This window comes from Falco rusticolus, chromosome 3 (genome assembly GCF_015220075.1).
Source record: "Falco rusticolus isolate bFalRus1 chromosome 3, bFalRus1.pri, whole genome shotgun sequence".
In the NCBI taxonomy this organism is placed as follows: Eukaryota; Metazoa; Chordata; class Aves; order Falconiformes; family Falconidae; genus Falco; species Falco rusticolus.
In genome coordinates, this window is record NC_051189.1 from 103,638,662 (window position 1) to 103,659,640 (window position 20,979).

General features: G+C 44.4%; 1 protein-coding gene across 1 annotated transcript; it reads left to right on the plus strand.

Moving 5' to 3' along the window:
* The first annotated feature begins 772 nt into the window (after positions 1-772).
* LOC119144545 (ras and Rab interactor 2-like) lies at positions 773-12,204 on the plus strand. The gene is made up of 7 exons (XM_037380047.1): positions 773-776; positions 1,255-1,560; positions 6,533-6,621; positions 8,453-8,636; positions 10,080-10,215; positions 11,225-11,370; positions 11,874-12,204. Exons 1-7 carry the CDS (start codon positions 773-775, stop codon positions 11,906-11,908), a joined length of 900 nt encoding a protein of 299 aa, XP_037235944.1. The 3' UTR covers positions 11,909-12,204.
* The last annotated feature ends 8,775 nt before the right edge of the window (positions 12,205-20,979 follow it).

The window sequence follows — 20,979 nt, forward strand, 5'->3', positions numbered from 1 at the left end:
ATTTCCAGAAAAAAACACCCTCAAAAAGGGCAGGCCGAGGGGAGAAAAAAAGAGAGACTGTGGTCTAGGAGAAACACCTAAGAACAGGCAAAGAACCTGGAAAGGGCATGAGGTTTAGCGAAACTTTGAGTTGCCACTAGCAGCAGGGATGTCCACTGCTAGCCTGTACAAATGTGTGATCATATATATGTATAAAATAATATATAAATGATTATTAAAAAAACCATGATCACATAGTAGTGACATGGCCTCTCCTCTTTCTCCTTTTGGTCCCTGTGCTCCCCTAATACATCTGCCTAGTCTAGGCTCTGGTCTTGCCCCATCGCCAGGGTGATTGTGCTGTGGCCAGGCTGAAGGATCCTTAGTTTCTATTGTGCTTGTGGTGGTTCAGTGTGGTACAAATAATGGATATAAGCTGATTATTAATGTAAGCTATGTTGTCATAGGGACGCTGAGGAAACTGACTTATAAAGCAAAGGTTTTCAAAGAAAATATTTACCAAAGAGCGTTCTCTGTTGATGTGTTCCATACCTTGGAAATGGAGAATGACTGTTAAAGAAAAACTTGAGTAAAGCAAGAATAAAAGAAAAACATGTGCCAGGTGCACACTATTGCCAAACAAAGAACTTCAAACTTGATGACAAAGCTGTATCTAAGCTTGCATGATGAAATGTGAAGCTGGATAAACGCAGCTTGGGTTTCATTTATTGTTTAATGTCTACTCTGTCCAGCATCATAAAGATCTTAAAGCTGAGCCAAGTTTTGTGAGACCATGGGTGAGTTATAGTTTCTGATGGAAACCATGCAAAAAAGGATGGGCTTTCATGCCAAAGCAGACAAAAGTTATGGTTTTGACTGTGTTATGCTTCAAGTTTGGGAGTCTACGCTCAAAGTAAAATACAACTGGGAGACTTCTGGCCAACAGAAGAAAAAGTTAACTGGAGCCGCTGCTTGGTTGCTTACTGCTTTGTTTTTGGGTTAGGTTTTTTTGTTGTTGTTGTTGTTGTGACAGTCTGTAGTCTGCCTTTGTGGTTTTTTTTTTTTATTTACCGCGTTGTCATAAATGAAAATGGAATACAGATTCTGTTCTGCCTTTTGTTTCCTTGTTAACAAACGTCTGGAGACCCAGGCTTCTATAATAACTAAGCCTTAGCAAGTAGGTCTTGCTCTACAGTGTCTCTTGGGAATGGTTATATTACGACTGGCTCTGCTCTAGAGGAGGAAGTCATCTCAGCTTGTGTTTTCCCGTTGCAGATGTTGTCCTGGAGAAGGCCATGCGTAAGTGCATTCTGAAGCTATTGAAGAGCCATATTGAAGCGATGTTGAAAGAATTTCATACTGCAGATGGATCTTGGAAACAACTAAAGGAAAACCTTCAGGTGGTGTGGCAGAGGAATCCTCAGGAACTGGGCGTGTTTGTTCCAACACCAGACTTTGTGGATGTTGAAAAGATTAAAGTCAAGTTCGTGACCATGGAGAAAATGTATTCACCTGAAAAGAAAGTCATGCTGCTGCTGAGAGTTTGCAAATTGATTTATGCTGTTATCGAGAATAACTCAGGTATGGTGCTTCTTGTGGTTCAGGTTCACTGTTTTTCTAAACCTGGGGTTCTGTTTTGGTGGAGGAAATCAGACCACCTGATTCTGCAGATGTGTCTCCTTCTCCTGGAGCTCTTGTAGCATCCTTGCCCTTTTGAGAGGCCTTCTTCCTCTCTTCTTCCTTCCTAATACCTGTGCATCTGGCAGCACATCTTACAAATTCAGTGTGAAGCACCTTAAAAAAAATAAAAACCAATCACCAGCTTTGCTTAACAGTAGGCTTTTGAAGTTGGCTGTCAGAAAGGCTGTCCTGTAAGCCTAGAACTTGACACTGGTTCTAAATCAGTGTTTTCCTGGAAATTGTAATAAAGGATACACCCAGTATTTAGCTATAGTAATTCTGCAGTGTGTATGCAGTATGATAGCTGCGAGGGCTCTGTGTTAATGGCTGGAGGAAAGCAGCCCCTGATCCAGTATTTTTGGCTTGCTGTGCCTCTGAATGTTCTCATTTGGACACTTTCTTTGTGTTTTTGCAAGAGAAACAACATCTATTTCTACGCTGTAGCAAGAGTCCAAAAATGACCTTGAAAGATAGATGGTTAAATGAAACCACAGACCAGTTAAGACCTGCTTGATTAGGCAGTGGCACAATTAAAAAGCTGTGCTGGACAGCATGAATTCATAGGTGCAGCTCTGTTGCCTGACATCTTATCATACACTGCCGTGGTAGGTCACGAGCTAAGGTGAAGCAATGCCGGTGGTAGTGGGAGATTTTTTTTCCCTAAGCATAAGCTGCTGCAGGTGGCTGGCAGTTTGCTTTCGAGCACTGAATCTGCAGCTGGGCCCTGCGCCGATCAGGATGCTTGCTTGCTTTTGAGATTTGAGGTGAATGGTGAAAGCTTGTGGCTGTAAAAGACCCCCAGGCACTTTGGCAAGATTTGGGCAGGAGCGTAGACCTGGCTTATTTCTGTGCAAAATCCTGCATTTTAAAATGGGTATAGGAATCTTTGGCCAAAGTGCTGTAAACTTTTTTTTTTTTTCCCCATACTGTATTATCACATTGAGTAAGGTATTTCCAACATGCAAAAGAAAAATACTGAGAGGCTGCTGGTGAACAGTTGTACTGAGGGGCTTGGGCTAAGATGCAGCAAATGGTCCTTGGGTTGTCTTGCTTTTGTTGCATGAAGTTTTAAAACATGACATCAAGCCAGCACCTGTTTCTGGTGCCTGCTTTGTCCTGCAGTCTCAGCCAGATAATAGTGTAATACCTGGAGGGTATGCCTTAGCTGGTCTGACTTTCAATATCAGCCCTTCAGTCCTCTGGAGTTTCACCACAGTTTAAATTGGCTCCCGATCTTGATGTTTCAAGTGACCATCACACCACTTCTGCAATGAGCACAGTTTGGCCAGACCCAGAGATCTAGCCACATAGCGTTTTCTAAAGAGAAAGTTTAAATTCAATAAAAGTAAAAGGAACACAGACAGACCTAGGTACAGCAGAGCCTCTGTGTGTTAACTTGCGTGCTGCCATTACCAATGATGCTTCACCAGCTAGTTGGGAATTACATGGGGCTTTGCTCACTGGTGTTTCTAACCATGCTCTGTCGAGGAGATGTGCAGAGTTTTCATGTAAAATCTAGTACGCTTTTATATGCAGGCTTCTCTGCTGGGTTTCAGACTCGGAAACTGGTACTTGTGGCTGGATCCTTCCAGAAAGGGGATGTCGTCCCTGCATGTATAAAGAAAATGCCCATTGTCTCTTAGCCACTGACAGAAGTGCGGGTGAAGGTCAGGCCAGACTGGCATGGCTGACTTTTGTGAGTTCACCAGTTGAGCTGATGCCAAGGTGAGCCCAGTCTTTAAATTCCGTTGCGTGCCTCAAGGTCTGCATCATCCAATTTGTGCTCGTTAGAAATACAGGATGAAACTGGATGCTGCCCACCAAGTGTCAGATGATGTTCTCTTTGCTGCACATCTGTAATGAGAGGCTCTAGAGTAATACAAACGTACTGGTCAGTAAAGGCAGCAAAATAACGCTTTCCTTTCAAACACCGAAACTGGTAAAAGGGTGTGATTTGTCTATCGCTGCCTGCGTTCTTTTCGAGCCAGGGAGGCTGTATGGGGCTGATGACTTCTTGCCCGTGTTGACATATGTGCTAGCCCAGGGTGATATGCTGGAGCTGTATACTGAAACTGAATACATGATGGAATTGCTGGATCCATCTTTGCTGCATGGAGAAGATAATCAACTTATTTTTATTACAGCTGAGTGGTGGGCTGGGGAAGGGGGATTCTTCCTCACCTCGTTTGAGTAGAAACCTTTTTGACGGAGTCCTATAGTCAACGATGTCGGTAGTGTAACAAGAGAACCTCGTAATTATTTCCACCTTAAAATAAGAGAAGGCTGGTTAGCTTGCAGAGTTACAGGCCCAAGTGACCTGGGAATCTACTGACATACATAATACCTTAGGAAGGAGTTTGTTGTTTTCAGCCAAGAAGGAGGAGGCATCATGTCTTAGCAAGCAAACGTACGCTGTGCAGGTGCCAGATGTGGTTATCCTTCTGTGCCTGAAAAAGTCCTGAGAGTATGTATGGGTCTGCAGCGTTCAATTGAGTGGTGAGACCCGGAATGGGACCCGGGTTAGGTGCTTTGTAAAAACTTCCGGGGGAATTCTCTGCCCCTCTGGGGAAAGTGCTTTGGAGAATGTTGTCCCCCTTAATGATCCTTGCTTATGCCCAATACTTGCTTCTCACAGAGTATTTTTATGAGGCCTAGGAATATGTTTCTTAAGGCACTCTTGAACGATGGCTGAAGTCTGCTAGATAGGCAAGGAAATCTCCCTCCTTTGTTTTCACAGTGGTGGTTTTAACAAAGAGGTATTCTGCAAGCCCTTGGTAGGCCCCAGAACTTATCAGTTTATGAGGAAGTTTCAAAGGTTCTTGTGACCAAGCTCAGCTGTGAGTTTTAAGTATATGTGTATATGTCCCATTTCTGCTATCTCTTGGGTTGCTGAAATTGCTGTATCCTTTTACATGCCGATATGCATGACAGAACTGTGCCAGGTTTCCTCCAGTTCAGTACTAGTCCGTTCCCTGCTTTGTGTGCAGGGTGCATTGTTCAGGAATCTTAGGACAGAAAATACTTGAGATGTGAAGCTAGAGATCATTAACACACTTGAAAGGCAGAAGTATTTACTGGACTGTTAAGTTGTGTTGTTTTTAGTGTAGCAAAAGTTGTTATCTATTGGCTGGCCCTGTCTGTGGCAACTAGCTAAACTATATGGTGCAGGAAAAATTGTTCAGTGCTTTGGGGTTGTGCGGTTCAAATGTAAATGTATTGTCCAGTTTGTCTGGTGGGTCTTGCGTGTCTTCCATGTATTGAACTTGTTGCAGAGCTGAAAGCGGAGAGGATGCTGTCGGTAATACAGAAAACACTACTGTGAGCATAGACTGCATCTCTGAATGACTCCACAAATAGACCTGCCTCTTAATCGAACACTCCCACTCAAATAGTTTACTTAAAGAGCAAGAGAAATAAATGACAGCCTGTCTTTTGTTTCTCCTGGTTGCTGAGGGCTGTTGCCTCCTGTTGAGACTCCTTTTCCTTTGTGACCTGCAGCTCCTTTTGTACATCAGCATCTCTGTTGTGGCTGTAATTTGTTCTCCACTCATGTAATAAAGGTGAAGTCTGGAGAGCTGTACACGTTGCCTCCTGAACACAAGAGGAGGACAACTAACAGAACAATACCTTCAGTTGATGATTTTCAGGTAGAGCTTTGGGCTGAAAAGAAAAAAAAAAACACCAGGGTATGGTTGTTTTGTTGGAAATCTCCATTTGAGAAGTATGATTCATAATGATTTCCGTGGGGCCACGAGTGGTGTGAAGCAGTGCTGAGAAGATGTCTGGCAAATTTGCCTCTGTTTCAAAGTCTTTCCACTTCATAACAGAGTGTGGTTATGATGGTATAAAGGAAACACTAAATAATGGAGCTTTCCCACAGTCCTTTGTATTTAAGTCGTGCAGAGCAAGGACAGACCAAATCTTATTTTAGATTCAGCTTCTTTGTATGCTTTGCTGTTAAAAAGAACAAACCCAGATTTCCAGTGGTATAAATCGGCACAGCTCCCCAGTAGCGATTGGTGGCTTACCATGAATAATAGAGAGGAGACTTGGGAGAAAAGCTTGCCTACAATTTTAAAGTTTAAGCAAGGAGTAGAGTTCTATACTGTAGATGTCTTCATGTTTGGGGTTTGTTTTGTGGGTTTTTTTCTCCCCCCTCCCATTTCTTATTGCTCTTTCAGAGTAGGGCAGTAACTCCAAGTGAAGAATAACAAAACAGTCGGGATTACTTCATCTTTTAAAACCAGATCTGTATGCCTTTCATATAGGAAGATTGTTACATAGATAGGTATGCTGTTGTCTGTCCAGATGCATCAGTTTGCAGACTGAAGCAAGGAGGATGATGGAATCGAGAAGAAAGGATTTACTCCTTTGTGTCCGGTTGTTTACAGTTCATACCACAGTGCAAAGTTGCTGGAGAGGCTAATGACAACAGTCAGTAAGTTATGATGTAGCTAAGAGCTTGAGAAATGAAGGTATGGGGTCATCAGGAGGTAATTAAACCTTTCAGTTGCGGCTCCTTCTGCTTTATCAGTGTCCATGCAAACAACCACAGCACATGACTGAACAGGAAGGAGCTGGGAAAAGCAGCAGGCTCCCACAATTTGCCTCTCTTAGGAAGAGAAGAGCTGATGAACAGAAATTCCAAACTATGGCCAGTGCACAAAGCTAGTCCATCTTACTGGGATCCATTTTATATTCTGCCTACCTGTAGTTAGGTGTCACATTCAAGTAGCTTGAGTCTTTGTTCTTTCTAGCAAAATATTACACTTAATAGGAAAATTAATCACCTTTCTATTTCTGCTGGATGACTAAATGACAGAAGATTTTTTTCAGCAGGATCTTGTATTCAGTTTCACCTTCTCTTCCTCAGCAACTGAACTTCAGCCAAGCTACCTGTACAGCTGGACGCTGTGCTGGATGCTGGAAGATGCAGGGGAGCACGGGAAGAGCTGGCACCAGGTGTGTCCAGGGCTGCTCCTTTTGTTGACTCTTTCAAAGAGAGCCTCAAATCAGTAAGATCGCTCCACTTCCAGGCTATGCTTGGCACGAAATCAAGCACTTTGCTGCCTGCCCAGAATGCCAGTTTTCCATCTTCTTTCTCCACATCTGCAGTCCTGAAATGACGCACCTTCCCTACAATGAATGTGTAACACAGCTTCAGCTCAACTCGTCTTTCCCACGTTGAACCAGGATGTGGTCACCGCACGTCTGTGGTGCTGTTTCACAGCCTTACCACCAGCTTTTGGGTCCTGGAAAGGCCTTCATCCTCATCCTCCCTCCCTCAAAAGGATGGAAAAGCAAAAAATCTGGTATTTTGATGATGATGAAATACAACTTGCTGATACTGCATAAAGAATTCTGATACTTAGTATATGAGTTACAGGCATTTGCACAAACCTCAGCCTCTTCTTGAAGCAATCCTGTCCATCTAAAAGCATCGAAAAACAGGTCTTCTGTGTGTTAACTATGTTAGAAATTGAAACTGTAGTGTGCTTTGTCTTATTTAGAGCTGATTTGATTTTATTTATTTTTTTATTTATTTCTTCACACCGGCTAACAAAAATGGATTGGTTCTGCTCAGTCCTAATGGTTTAAAAGCTGTTGCAAAGTTCCAGTGTTTCAGTCTGCAAGCTATGAAAAGTTTATTAAAAACCCAGAGTGCTCTTTGGAACTGAAGTCATATGAGCATTCTTCTCAGTCTTAGCTTTTAACAGCTTGTTCTTAGGAAACGTAAATTTTTACTATTGTGATTTAGCATGCTTAATTTATTCAGCATACAAACATAAGTACCAGCTCAGTAAATAAACAGGTCTTTCCTACTGTCATTTTTTCCATCTCCTTTCATTTTGCTGCTTTTAGTTTGTAATTGCAGTTAATTTCTTTGCAAAAAAACACGTGACGGCAGGCTGCTTTGCTCATGTGTCCAAGTGTTTTGTGGTTGGGTGGTTTTTTTTCCAGTTGCTTTCTGTTTTACTTTTTAAATAATTTTTGAAAGGTAGAACTGCGTTTCCTTGTAGGGCTTGTTTAGAATTCATCTATGTTATCAGTTGTGCCCATGTGTGAATTTCAACAGAGAAAAAAGATCCAGCTTTTGCTTCATGATCATACGGATTTACTTCAGTGTTGCAGAGTAAATTTTGTTTCTGCCTCCGTCTAAGCCTGTTACATGAAATTTGGTTACATCAGGCTCAGACACCAAATTGCCATCGGTTAACGTGATGAAAATGTCCTGCATGAAAATGGATTGCCTTTTGCATGCTGCAGCATAGAGAGTATGAACGGTTTATCGTGCAGCAACCTGTGGATCAACACCTTTGTGTGCTGCTGCCAGAGGGTTGGGTTTTTTTCTTTTTCTTTCTGACTAACATATTGCGTGAAGCTTCTCTTCTATAGTATTGACCCAGCAGTTGCAGCATCATCTCTTGAGCATGCTGCCTCTGATGTTTATTTTGCTTCACAGCATTTAGTTTCCTAGTAAGGCCAAACACCAAGTCCCGTTAAAACCACTGGTATTTTCAATGGGGCTTTAAGACTGTTATCTGTTCATTCGTAGTTGCAGCGTTAGAATGTGAGCCAAGGAAAGGAGGGTGTCAGCTTATGAATTTCTGTTATGCCTGCCACAGTCTTACCACCAACAGCAATTCACAAGGTGGCTGTAATGTACAGGAATCACTGGTGTGTGTTTCACAACCAGAATATAGAGAGGCTTGCTGTTTGTTGCTGAGCTTTCTGTTTTCAGAGGATGAGGTTTGGAGGTTTTGTTTCTGATGTCTGTTTTCTCATTCTACAGAACTACCTTCGTGTTGCATTCCAGGAACTTAACAGTGGATGTACAGGAAAGACCTTACTAGTAAGACCCTGTATCACTACCGCAGATGTATGTCAGCTTTGTGCTGAAGAGTTTAAAGTGGACAATCCAGAAGAATATAGCCTGTTTCTTTTTGTTGATGACACCCGGCAGCAACTGACAGAAGATACCTACCCTCAGAAGATTAAGACAGAGTTGCACAGCCGCCTACCACCCCAGGTCTTTCGCCTTGTCTACAAGCGCATTAACAGTGATCCATATGGTGCCATTTTTCAAAACAATGATGAGTCAGCTTCTTAAAACCAGCAACTCCTTTAATTTCTGTTCCTTGTTAACTCTTGAAAACATCTTTGTTGGCTGCCTGCCTTAGGAGCTAAAACAAGTCTTAAACCATAAATACCTAGTTAAACATGCACATTGCATACAAAACCCTGTGTAAACCGTGCGTATGGCCAGTTATACAGACTGTTCCACCAGCGTGTTTGAGCCAACAGCCCATGAGGCTGAATTTCTTGTACCACAGACTTCTTGTACCACTGTACCACAGACTTGAAGCATATTATACTGTGGCCCTTTGCAGGTCTCTTGCTGTAGTGTGCAAAATACATTTTCTTGCACTCACCTTATAGCCGAATGTCATTTTGATTCAAGTATATGTACGCTAAGACAAGTATTTCAGTAAACCGGCTGGTGTGAGCTCAGTTTCACCAGCATGAGTTCGACAAGACTGTCCGATGCAGCACATCAGTTAACTCATCATTACTTGGATGATTGCATCCTTTCCTAATTTTTTTTAATTAGAGATTCGCCATGTTTTTACGCGTGTGTGTGTGTGTATTTGTTCCTTCCAGTTGGTTTTTTTCCCTTCTTTTGGGGGGTTTGGTAAGGTGGGCACAGAATGAGAGTCTTTGTGGGGACCCAGGAAATGAAGTGTTTAACAGTAAAGCTTAAAGCGTTTGCTGTATGGAAGGTTTCTCTGTACCCACCGCATCAGTTGCTTATTTAGCAGTGCCTGATGTTTATAAGTGTGCCCTGCAGAAGTCTGCATATTCATTAATGAGGTACAGTAGCTCGGCTCTGTGTAGAAAGGAGAGGAACTATGAAGAACACACACCCATCCCTGCTTTTGTTTTTTATTTTTCCTTAAACGTCCAGTGTTGCCAGGGCCTTTGCTTTCTCTTGCCACATTGGCAAAGCTTCCCAAGCTCTATTCCCCCATAGTCACAAAGAGTCTTCAGTAATTGCTGGGATGGTGAGTGAGTTTTGGGCTTCTAGCCCTCCATTCCTTCAGTCGTGAATTCCACTCAGTTGAAAACTCACGAGAATTGCTTAAAACTTGCATTTGGAAGTCATGCCTCAAACAATGAATTTGTGGAGATCCATTTACTTATTTACGCCAACCAAGAAAAAACCGTAATACTGCATCAAAATGAAACTTGGTGGCTGCTGAATCACTGAGTAATAGCGTAGAATCGCTGCTTAAGCCTTTACCACAATCATTGCAATGTTTGTTTGTAGACTGCTTGGGTTTTTGTAAAGTCATGTGGCTGCATGTGGTGCATTATTCCCAAGGTGCTCCTTACTGCTCTGATGCTCTGTATGTTCGCAGTACTGGGTAAAGCGGAAGGCTCTGTGGCTGGGGAAGAGTGGCATGGACATGTTACTGCTCTCTCTGTTGCACCAGAATTTCAATGGCTGGGTTTGGCTGCTAAATTGATGGAACTACTGGGAGAAATTTCAGAAAAGTGAGTACCATGCTTATCTTTAATCTTCTAAAAGTAATCTTTCAACTGACATGGCTTAGGTATTTGATTTGCATGAAAGAGACCCAGAATTTTGCTTTAAGTAGTGTTCTGATTCGCTGAGGATTCCCTGTAATTGGAGAACAAGACTGAAAACATCGTGTGGCAGTGTAAGATCTCAGGATTTCTATGAAAGCTAACTTGCCAGAATGAGTAGGATGTAGCCTGAGTTCCAATAGAGATACTGTATAAAAAAAGGTCCTTGTCTTGACAGCAAGAGAGTTTCATGGAATGTCAACACTTTCCTGTAGGGCCTCCAGCATGCTTGTTCAGTAATCATGGGCTTTTTGCAATTCCTGCAGGCATCCTTGGAACCAGTTCTGTATGGTAGACAGTACCTTAGCTTACTTCCTTTGTCATGCTTGGCTGCTTGTACCTGCTGAAAATTGAATTGAGCATCAAATGAACCCACAGGGAAATGTCCTGAACTCATGGTGGCAGGGCAACCCCATTGTAATTGGTAAAATGGGAAAATTGTACATTTTGAAGCATTTGCCTTGTGACGAGAAGGGCTGCCTTGTGCTAGGCAGCTAAACTTTGTGACACGTTCCATCACTGCCCCTGCCACACACGTTGAAGGAGGCAGTCCCTAAGCCAATGCAACCAAAAATGTGGATTTTTAGATATTTTTTTTTAAAAAAAAAGATTTCTTACGTGTATATGAGACCTGTGTGAGTGCTTAGCTTGCCCTGTTCTTTCTGTTCTTAATTCTGAACCCACGGGCTGGTATAAAAGAATGGTTATGTGACAAAAATAGAATAAAATCTGAGCTTATACCAGATTTGTCCCTTGGGAAAGGACTGCATCTGTCACTGCAGTGTGAAAGGTGTTTGATTAGCGTATGACATCGTCAGACCTGCTCTTGGTAGGATTACAAGTTACGGGTTATTTAGCAATACATTCACCTGCTATTCCTTACTGTGGCAGTTTTTTGGGGTTTATGTTTCCAAAGAAAGGGTGGATTTTTCGTCGATCTCTTTGTGAGAGTATCAGATCGGGTTGCAGTAAATACGTATAAGCAGCTTGGCTACCATGTGTACCGGACAGTATCAGAGCGCTACTCTGCTAGCAGTGGAAAGCCAGATGAAGACGCTTATGGTAAGTGGTTGTTGTGCCTTAAGTTGAACAGAAAGGTTCTTGTGTTGAGGGTTCCTGGGCCTGTTTGTGTGGTTTTTTTAACATGAAACAAGTTCAGATAGTTGTTGATGAATGGGATTCTGTATACTGCTTTAGATAGCTTTTCCTAGTGAAGAAGTACATCAGTTATGAAACTTGATTGGAGGAAACGGAATGAAGCTGTGTCAGGGGAAGTTCAGGTTGGATGTTAGGAAAAATCCACTGAAAGGGCGTTCGGTCAGGGCACCAAACCTGTCCAAGAGCTCAGGGAGCATCTGGATGATGCTTTTGGTCATATGGTTTAGTTTCAGGTAGTCCCGTGAGGAGCATGGAGTTGGACTTGATGATCGTTATAGGTCACTTGCCACTCAAGATATTCTAGGAAATCTTCTTGAAAAATGATCTTAATGTAATAGAGAATTCACTTAATGTGGCTTTGTGCAATGACTGTCTTTTATAATAGCATTATTTTTTTTTTGCTGTAGATATGAGGAAAGCTCTTTCCAGAGATACAGAGTAGAAATCAATTATACCTCTGCCTCATCCTGCGGGACCAGAAGACATTGAGTAACTGTAAACTGTGATTCTCAGACAACCTAGTAAGTGTCAGTTTCCTTCTCCCCAAAGCCCCCAAGAACTTACAGATGAGAAATATGAGGCTCAATGTTTTTCCCTGTGAAATACCAAAAAGCAATATTGAGAAGCTTACCACACTGCTTCTGTCGATATTGGCTGCATATTCGTGCTCTTACCCTATTCTTCTTCCTTTTGAACTGTGACACTTTGGAGACTATTAAAATGGAATTGCTTCCTGTATGGTGTTGTCATGATTTTCCTTCTCGGCCACAAAAGTCCCCTCACTTTGTCACTCTCACGGAGCCCTGCTCTGAAACTGAAAATGTCTGGCCACTGCTCCCACACAGAAGATGCCAGGAACGAGTTCTGTTGCTGGCTCTCTCCTTCCCTTTGCAGCCCTATAACTGCTGTGACGAAACCTGGGCTCTGTTCTTTCTGAGCCGCAAAACCAGAAATTGGGTACGTTTAAAATATACTCTCCAGAACTCAGAGGTCTCTGTTTCTCCATGACTTTTACTTACTTCATTCCCTAATTTAATTCTTGGATCCATCTGTCCCCTCACAGTCTGTCTGGACGTCATGGATGCTGTTACTTGGAGGCATTGACCAGGCACTTAGTTCCAACACAGGTTTCTGTCACTGTTTTCCCTGAAATTTCTTGTAGTGCAGAGGAGTGAAGGCAGAGGGTTGATTAGCATTGATAATATGCAGCTGTGGCCTTGCCGCCAAGGCAGTGGGTTGGTGGACTGATGGACGTGGATGATGTGCAGCTGTAGCTCGTTTCCACTAAGTAGTTAAATAGCCCTGAGGAGCGTGGGTTAGATGGAGGGGGTGTGGTGTGGTCTGATCTGATCTCTGGAGGAAGGAGAAACAGCAGGGACAGTAGAATCTGACTGACAGGACATACAGCAAGATAAGGAACGGATAGTGGTGATGTGGAACTTTGTTATTCACGAAAGTCAAGTAGGAAAAAAACCCCTAGTCTCAGAATAGAGATTGTTGCTAACATAAGATAGACTAATCAGTACCTATTGTTTAAATGATGTGTCTTAGAAGATAACCAATCGGTGTAGTTCACGCTTAAGATTTAACCGATGAGTGATTGCCTAGTATGTAATGCTTAGCTTAAAGAACCAATCTGTTTAAAGTGCGCAGCTTCTGAAAACATTTATAAACTCGTGATTGTGTACAATAAATTGACATCTTGCTTGCATCAAGCTACGTCCTGTCTCTTCATTCGCTGCAAATTGGTGGACAGTAGAATCTGAGTGACAGTAAAAGCCTTGTTGCAGCCTGATAGCTTGCTTGTGCTGCAACAGTGGATGCCCCGTGTGATGCTGACTGAGTTGGGCTCCAGCTACAACAACTGGTGCCCAGTGTAGCTGAGACAAGTGGGAGAACCTGCACCCCGTAACAGACACGGTGAGAGGTGAGCTATTGCAACTAATCGATATGGGTGTATTGCAATATTTGTTGTCTGTCTTAACTCAAATCACAACTGAAGAGGACATGTATTACTTGTGCTCATAACAATCTCCAGGCAGGGTTTTTTCTTTTATTAAACAGTCCTGGGCATGCAGGCTTTTGCTACTATTCTAGTTTTGCCATTCTCCTTAAGGAGAAGGGGGCACAGTTTGAGTTTTCCTTCATGTAGGTGTCAGGGAGGTACAGCTCTGAGCTTAGTGCTGGCCGCTACTAGCAGACGCTTTCAAGTGATCAGAGTGCAGCTCTAGCTACCCAAAGCTGGACAGGGTTAGAAAATGGTGATACAAAGTTTTGGTTGTAAACTTGACCAGCCTGTCTTAAAGAGCAGGCATGTTCTTTGTTTGCAAGCACTGTTTAGTCCCACCTAGGCTTCCCAAAAGTTTGAAGGGCCTTGGTCACACACAATGAACGGGTTGCCTGTGCATATTTGCTTTTTAAGGAGCATGCTGTGGTTGTATTTTCTCTGTTTGGCTCTGCATTTGGGAAATAATGTAACAGTTACAGCTCAACTGAAGGAGCGCGATACCTGATGTGGCACAGAAGGAAGCGTGTTTTACTAATTTTTTTGGTGTGTGTCAGTTTGACCCCAAAATGACATTGTGTCAAAGCTTGCAGCCAGGTTCCGCTGTAGATATTGACTTGGGGTATGAGTGACTCAGGTGTGCTTTAGGAGAGCTCTGTTGGTGTAGGTGTGCTGAGCAGTTGTTCTGCTGTGTGTGCAGCTGTTTTGGCTTGGCTTCCAGGTGTGAGCATGCAAAAGAAAACTTGCACCTGTGGTCAGTCTTACTGTAAAATCAGAACGGTTTCTGCTGCTGCCTGGATATCTGAGAGCCTCCTGAACGTTTCAGGCAGGCAAGAGTTGTGCTCCAGTACGTACGTCTGAGAGTCCACAGCTCTGCGGTTCCCTAGAGGGGCACTACAGGTAAGGTTGTAAGATCCCAGAGCTCGTTGCAAGTTACACTAACGGAGTTTCTTTGGGTATATATTTGGATACATGTGCCAGCTGAAAAGGTATTGTTTGCTTTCCTGCTCAGTAAGCACAGGTCACTTGGGTGGTCATGTACACTTGTCATTTACTGAGGAAATTTCCACCCATTGGATGGAAAGGGAAACAGTTCAGAGGCACTGTTTAGGGTTTGGGGTTTTTTTGTTTGTTGCAAAACCTGGAGTTTTAGCATTTTGTTCTGTATTGTCTGTTAAAGAAAATGTATTTTGAATTAAGAAATGTAAAGTGCTGAAGCAGCTAAGTGGCAGAACCAGGCCACGTCCCTAGTGTAGCCCTAATCCAAGGCTGGTTTAAAACCCAGTCCAGTTAGTCAGTGGGAGAACAGAGAAACAACAGATGATCAATTTGTGTACACAGGTGCTCTCAGAAACACAGGTGTTTTTGGAAAAATTTGACTACGAGAATAGGAATTGCTTGTTTCAAAGACTAAGGAGTGTGTGAGTTAAAGCAGGCGGAAGGAAGATCAAGATCCGAGGAGGAGCCTGGAACCGGGGAGATGAATCACCTGGGACAGAGTCAGGTGATGGATCTGCAGAACTGACAGGACCAAAGGAAACTCCTAAAACCTTCAGATGTTGACTAATGATTTGATAATTGTATATAAGCTGTGCTGTATCACTTGGTTCTCTGCCACTCACTGGGGTGGTGGCCCGGCTCTGAGTTGTCACTGAAGCAAACCCAGTGGTACTGATGGCTGTGTAAATTTCTCCTTTAACAACAGCAATCGCTAGGGCTTATCTGTAGGACCCCACCATCCACACACCCCCGTGTGCCTCGTGCCATGGGTTCCCCATGCTGCTGGCTCTCCCTCGGTAATGGGGTGGGGGCCGGGATGGAAAGAGCCACCCAACTGTTACAGCTGTCAGATGCAAAGGATTTAACCGCTCGAGCCATGCGGGTGCTTTTTGGTAACGGGTAATAGTGGCTGGGCTGCGAGTGGGCGAAGGGCAGAGCGAAGTGAACCCCGCAGCCAGCTGTTCCCGCGGTCGGGCGGCGTGAACCGGGCTGAGATCGCGGCCCGCGCTCGGCCGGCCAGTGCTCAGCACAGGGTTGGTGGGGCGCTGCTGCCACCTGGCGGTCCAGTGTCGGTGCTGCAGCCCTGGCGCGGTGGCGCCTTCCCCCTCGGCGCTGCCGGCCGCCGTTAACGGCACCGCGATCCCGCGCTCCTGCGGGGTGGTGCTGCGGCGGCCGCTGCTGTCTCCCGGTAAGGAGGCGCCGCTGCCGCCCCCCGAGCACGTTGCCAGACCGCGCTTGGCGCGGGAGTACGGAACTGCAGCGCCGCTGCAGCCCCGGGACAAGCGCAGCCCGCGGGCCCTGGCGATAAGTCCGTCCGTCCCCCCCCCACCTGGAGACCGCGGGGGTGCGGAACGGCTGCGCCCCTCCACGGTTTAAATTCCCCCCAACTCTGCAACGCCACGCTTCTGCCTGTGCGGGGCGCGAACCCAGATCTTCGGCGCCGGGCCGCTTCTGCGCATGCGCCGCCCTTCGTTTTGCCAGTAACGGTACTGCGGATGCCCGGCTTCGTGAACGGTAAAACGAAGGGCGGCGCATGCGCAGAAATGCCGTGACGCCCGGGGCGGGGTTCCGGAGGCGCATGCGCATTACGAATTAGGCGTGGGGTTTAGGGTTGGGTCTTGGGGTTGGTTTTGGGGGGGGGTGGTGTTTATTGTTGGGGTTTAGGGCTGTTGAGGTTTAGGGTAGGGGCTTGGGGTTTAGGGGGGTTGGGGGTTCAGGTTGGGGGCTGAGATTTAGGGGGTTGGGGTTTAGGGGGGGTTGAGATTTAAGGGGGTGGGGGTTGGTGTTTAGGGTTGTGGTTGGTGTTTAGAGAGGTTGGGAGTTAGGAGCGTTGGTGTTCAGGGATGGGGGTGGGGTTTAGGGCTGGCAGCTGGGGTTTAGGTGGGTTTGGATTTAAGGGGGTTGGGGTGGGGGGTTGGGGTTTACAGTTGGGGTTGGGGGTTGGGTTGTAGGGGGGTTGGGGTTTAGGATTTAGTTTCTCACACCTTCTCTGCTGGAACTGTGCATGGGGGTGCCATGGATCATTTTGGATCCGTACAGTGCAAAATTAAGCAAATTTTTTTCTCACCACAGAAAGCAGGTAGCAGAACTTTTGTACTGTCCTTCACATAGCTACCAGACAATAGAGAACCGTCAAGAAAACTAGTTCCTGGCACCTTCTCTGGTGGAGCTGTACATGTTGGTGCAATGTAACATTTTGGATCAGTACAGTGCAAATGTAAGCATTTTGTTTCTCAGCACAGAAAGCAGGTAGCAAAACTTTTGTAGTGTCCTTCACATGCTACCAGGGCAGGGTGAGAAGCACCAGGAGAATTCCTCTGTGGTGGAGCTGTGCATGGGGGTGCAACAGAGCATTTTGGCTCTGTACAGTGCAAAAGTAAGCACTTTTTTTCTAAGCCCAGAAAGCAGGTAGCAGAAGTTTTGTAGTGTCCTTCACATGGCTACCAGAGCAAATGGAGAACAGTCAAGAAAACTAGTTCCTGGCACCTTCTCTGGTGGAGCTGTGCAGAGGTTTGCAATAGAGAATTTACTGTGTGTCTGTGTGTGTCTTTCTGTGTCTTTCATTGTGTGTGTGTGTCTCTGTCAGTTTCCATGTCTCTGTGTCTGCCTGTATGTGTCAGTGTCTCTGTGTCTGTGTGTGTATGTGTCAGTGTGTGTCTTTCTGTGTGTGTCTGTGTGTCTTTCTATGTCTTTCTTTGTGTGTGAATGTGTTCTTTCTGTTTCTTTCTGTGTGTTTTTGTGTATCTGTGTGTGTATGTCTGTGTTTCTGTCTCTGTGTGTGCCGGGGTGTGTGTGCGCCTCTCTGTGTGTCTGTGTGTTTCTCTCTGTGTGTGTCTGTATGTGTGTATGTAGCTCTCTGTGCCTGTGCGCACCTGTATGTGTGTGCGTGTGCATCTCTGTGTCGGTGGGGGGTGTGTCTGTGTGTATGTCTCTGTGTCTGTGTGTGTGTAAGAGACTGCGGCGGTGAGTCCCACCATCGCCACAGCAGATGTGTTGTCTCAATATCGCTATGGCAGGAAACTCATGCCATCACCACAGTTAATGATCTATCTATATGTTGTTAAGGCAGGCTTCCTGCCTTTCAATCTCTTCTGTGGTAGTGGTGTTAACACCACTGGCACTGCAGAGATTTATCTAGGAGACCGACAGACACCATGGAACAACACGGGAGGCTGATCCTGCAAAACTTAATCAAACCCTTGTGCATGTGCCCAGACTTGGGGTCAGGGGGGTCAAGGTGCCTGGAGGCCCCTGAGGAATGTTGGGCACATACACTGTTGTCGGGTGGAAGGTGTGGTTAAGCAGAACAGCTTGTAACAACTATAAAAATGGAACCAACTAACATGGGACGGAATGTTCCCTCACCAGACTTGGAAACATATCAGACTGTCGGGACGCCACAGCTCCCGGGTGGTAGCTATTGCTGTGAACTCTTTCCTTTCCTTCTTTCTTTCCTTCCTTTCTCTCCCTCTCTCTCTCTCCCTTTGTATTCTCGGGGACAGAATTGAGACTCAAAACGGAGCCAAGGAACTTTAATGCCCAACGATAAATCTGTGAATGCAAACAGAACCATGCTCTGGTCTCAGACCGGCTTGCGACAGTGGGTACGTCGGCAGCCTGAGGCCAGCGGTGGCCCAAAGGGAGTCAGGTATGTCAGAGGCCTAAAGCCTGGATATAGCCCCCAGGGAGGCAGGTACGTCAGAGGCCTGAATCCCTGCGGTGGCCCAAAGTGTCAGCTAGGTCTCTATGTTGCAGATATTCCTCTAGCTATTGTTTGAGAGGGGGAAACATGAAAGTAAAGGAGGATCACAGTCTGGACTTACTTGCACAGTATAGGTACATGGCCACTAAAGATAGGTACTGGGAGATAGGAAATACTCCTCTTCTAGCTGTCATTTCAGGAAGGATAATGAGCTTGAGGAGCATATCAGAAGGAAGGCTGGAGAGTGTCAGGTGTTTCAGCAGTTTCTGGAGCTACACATTTTGGGAATTTATATGGGTTTATCTTCAATACATATGCAAATCCCTATAATACACAGTGCCCTTGTGCCAGTGCATTTTTAAGAAAAGAAAAACAAGTATGATACTGATATTTTTAGAACGAGCAGATGTGTGCTTGCAACTGCTGCCACAGTTTGAAATGTGTACAACTGTCTTGTGATGCAAAGCTGATTTGTAAAGTGCTAGGGTTGACATAGAGCCACTGTGAAGTGTCTCATGATGAAATAAAACAGCATTTAACTAATGTTAAATGTTCCATCATGTGCCCGTTCTGTGCTGACATACAGGGACCCTCCAGGTGAAGGCAGCCTGTCAGGAGAGCAGGCAGGAAGTTTTTTACAGCTGCCTCAGCATATGGGGAAGCTTTTTCAGCATTTCTATAGGTTGCAGGTTGTTCTGAGTGAACCTTAGACTCAGAATCTGAGCAGAGAGAGACTTCAGTCCCTAGGATGGCAATGAGCTGTAATTTACTAAATCAGATGACAACGCTTAAATAATCCCCCAACTATATCCTGTCTTGGAATCTGTGGCACATCTTTTCTTTAGTTTGTAACTATTAGTAGGGATTTTTTTGTTTCTTGCCCCACTTCATCTGGTTTTTCGGCTTAACAGGAGAATGTGCTGGACGTAGAGGGTTTGTAATCTCTGTCCTTCATCCTGTATTAAAGCCTGGTCTGTGCTGAGTTTTACTGTAGGTGGTATTGATTAGGGAGCTGGAAATACTTAGTTTTCTTACCCAGCTGGCTGATTGCAAGATATTTATTCCTTTACAACAGATAAGACAGTAAAACATAATTTTATTGGTGGTACTTGCATCTGTTGCTTTTGCTATTGTAACTATTGTGAAGTGCTGAAACAGGACAAATTTCTAGCACAGACAAGCCTTTCAATGACAACAGTAAAAAATGCAGATCAGTGATTGTTTACTGACATTTCTGTGGTGGTTTGGGACATAGATGCCAAGGGTAGTGAAAATCCTGGTTAGATCTGTGCTCACTGGGGAAAAAAACACTAAATAGGTACCTTTGCAAAGCACTTCCACTCTGTCAGTACTGAAGCAATATATCGTGCATTTCATTTATCAGATGTCTTGAAGACTGAGTGTAATGAACTGAGTAAAAGCTGGAGGTAAAGCCTACATGGTGTAAATTTCTGGTGGTACTTGTTTTTCACAGCAGCGTTGAATCTAGTCCATTGTTAGTGTGTAAGGGGAACTGTTCATAGCCTGGTGACAGAAACCTCTGTAACTGTTTAGTACACACAAAGCAGGTCATTTTAACAGAGTTTGTACTGGAAAAAAATCGGTTTCCAGACATAAACTCTTTGCTGTTTCTCCTTGATGTAATGGATCTACTCTCTTTTCACTTGTTGACATTGCTTTGCTACAGCTTACATGATTCCAGACTACAATATGCTTGCAGTGGGACTGTAGAAATCTTTTTTTCCCTTTTCCTTCTGTGTTGTTTAAAGCAAAGCTCCTTGACTTTACTAATTTCTGTTGGAAACCATACCTAGGGCCAGAAGCTGTTGGGAGGTGCTGTGACAGAAATGTCTTCATCTAAATGTAAATGTAGCTTCCCTGCCTCAGGCTGCCTTTAAGAGGCTTTTTCAGTGGGAAGCAGCTACAAAGTAATGGTCCAAATCAATTTATTCATGTCAATAAAAGGTCTTTTATATGCTTATTTGAAATGTATTGTTCTGGGGTGATAGGACCACATTTGTTTTTTAAGCAGTTGTGTCAGATGGAATGAGAAACAGGGGGCATAAAGGAGAGGGAAAAATAAATTGTGTAAAGCTTGTTGCAGTTGGAGGGATACAACTTGGGCTCTTGAGTACAAAGGGTGGAAAGAACTAAGATGCCTTAATAGTGGGACACAAGACAAGGTGTGCTGGGTAGAGGTGGGACAGAACTCCCCTGGTGCTTCTCCTCCCTGTACACTGGGACAGTCTCTTCTGACTTTGGTTGGGGGTTGAGTAAAGGAGTTCATTACAGAGTACCTGACAAAGAAAGCGGGAAAGATTTTCTGAGTCACTTCAGTGAAGTAACATCTGCTTGTAGATTACCATCTTGGGCAAAGTCAGCTTGAAATTCTCTTACTGTACCACCTCCCGTCTGGTTAAAAGGGAAAGCAGGTAAAGAGGTGCCACAGCAAAGTGCAAAACATAACTCTTTCTTTATATATTTCATATTCCACATTGAAGTGTGAATTCTCTATGTGTGTCCCCTGGCAGCACCACCTATGAGTGGTGCCTTACAGGCATGGTATTTTTCTTTTGACTGGGACTTGTTTCAGGTAACCTCACTGTAGTGTTCTGACAGCAAGAGGCTAAGAGGCATAGGCAGGTCTTGATGGTATTTTAACTTACTATGTCAATGGATCTCAGTTGCTGTAATCCTCCCCACAACTCCAGACTTATTTCTCCTAAACAGCATTTTGGCATTCATGACAAAGTACTTAATGGCCCATTGAAAGATACCTCTATCCCACAGGGCCTGGGCTGATGTT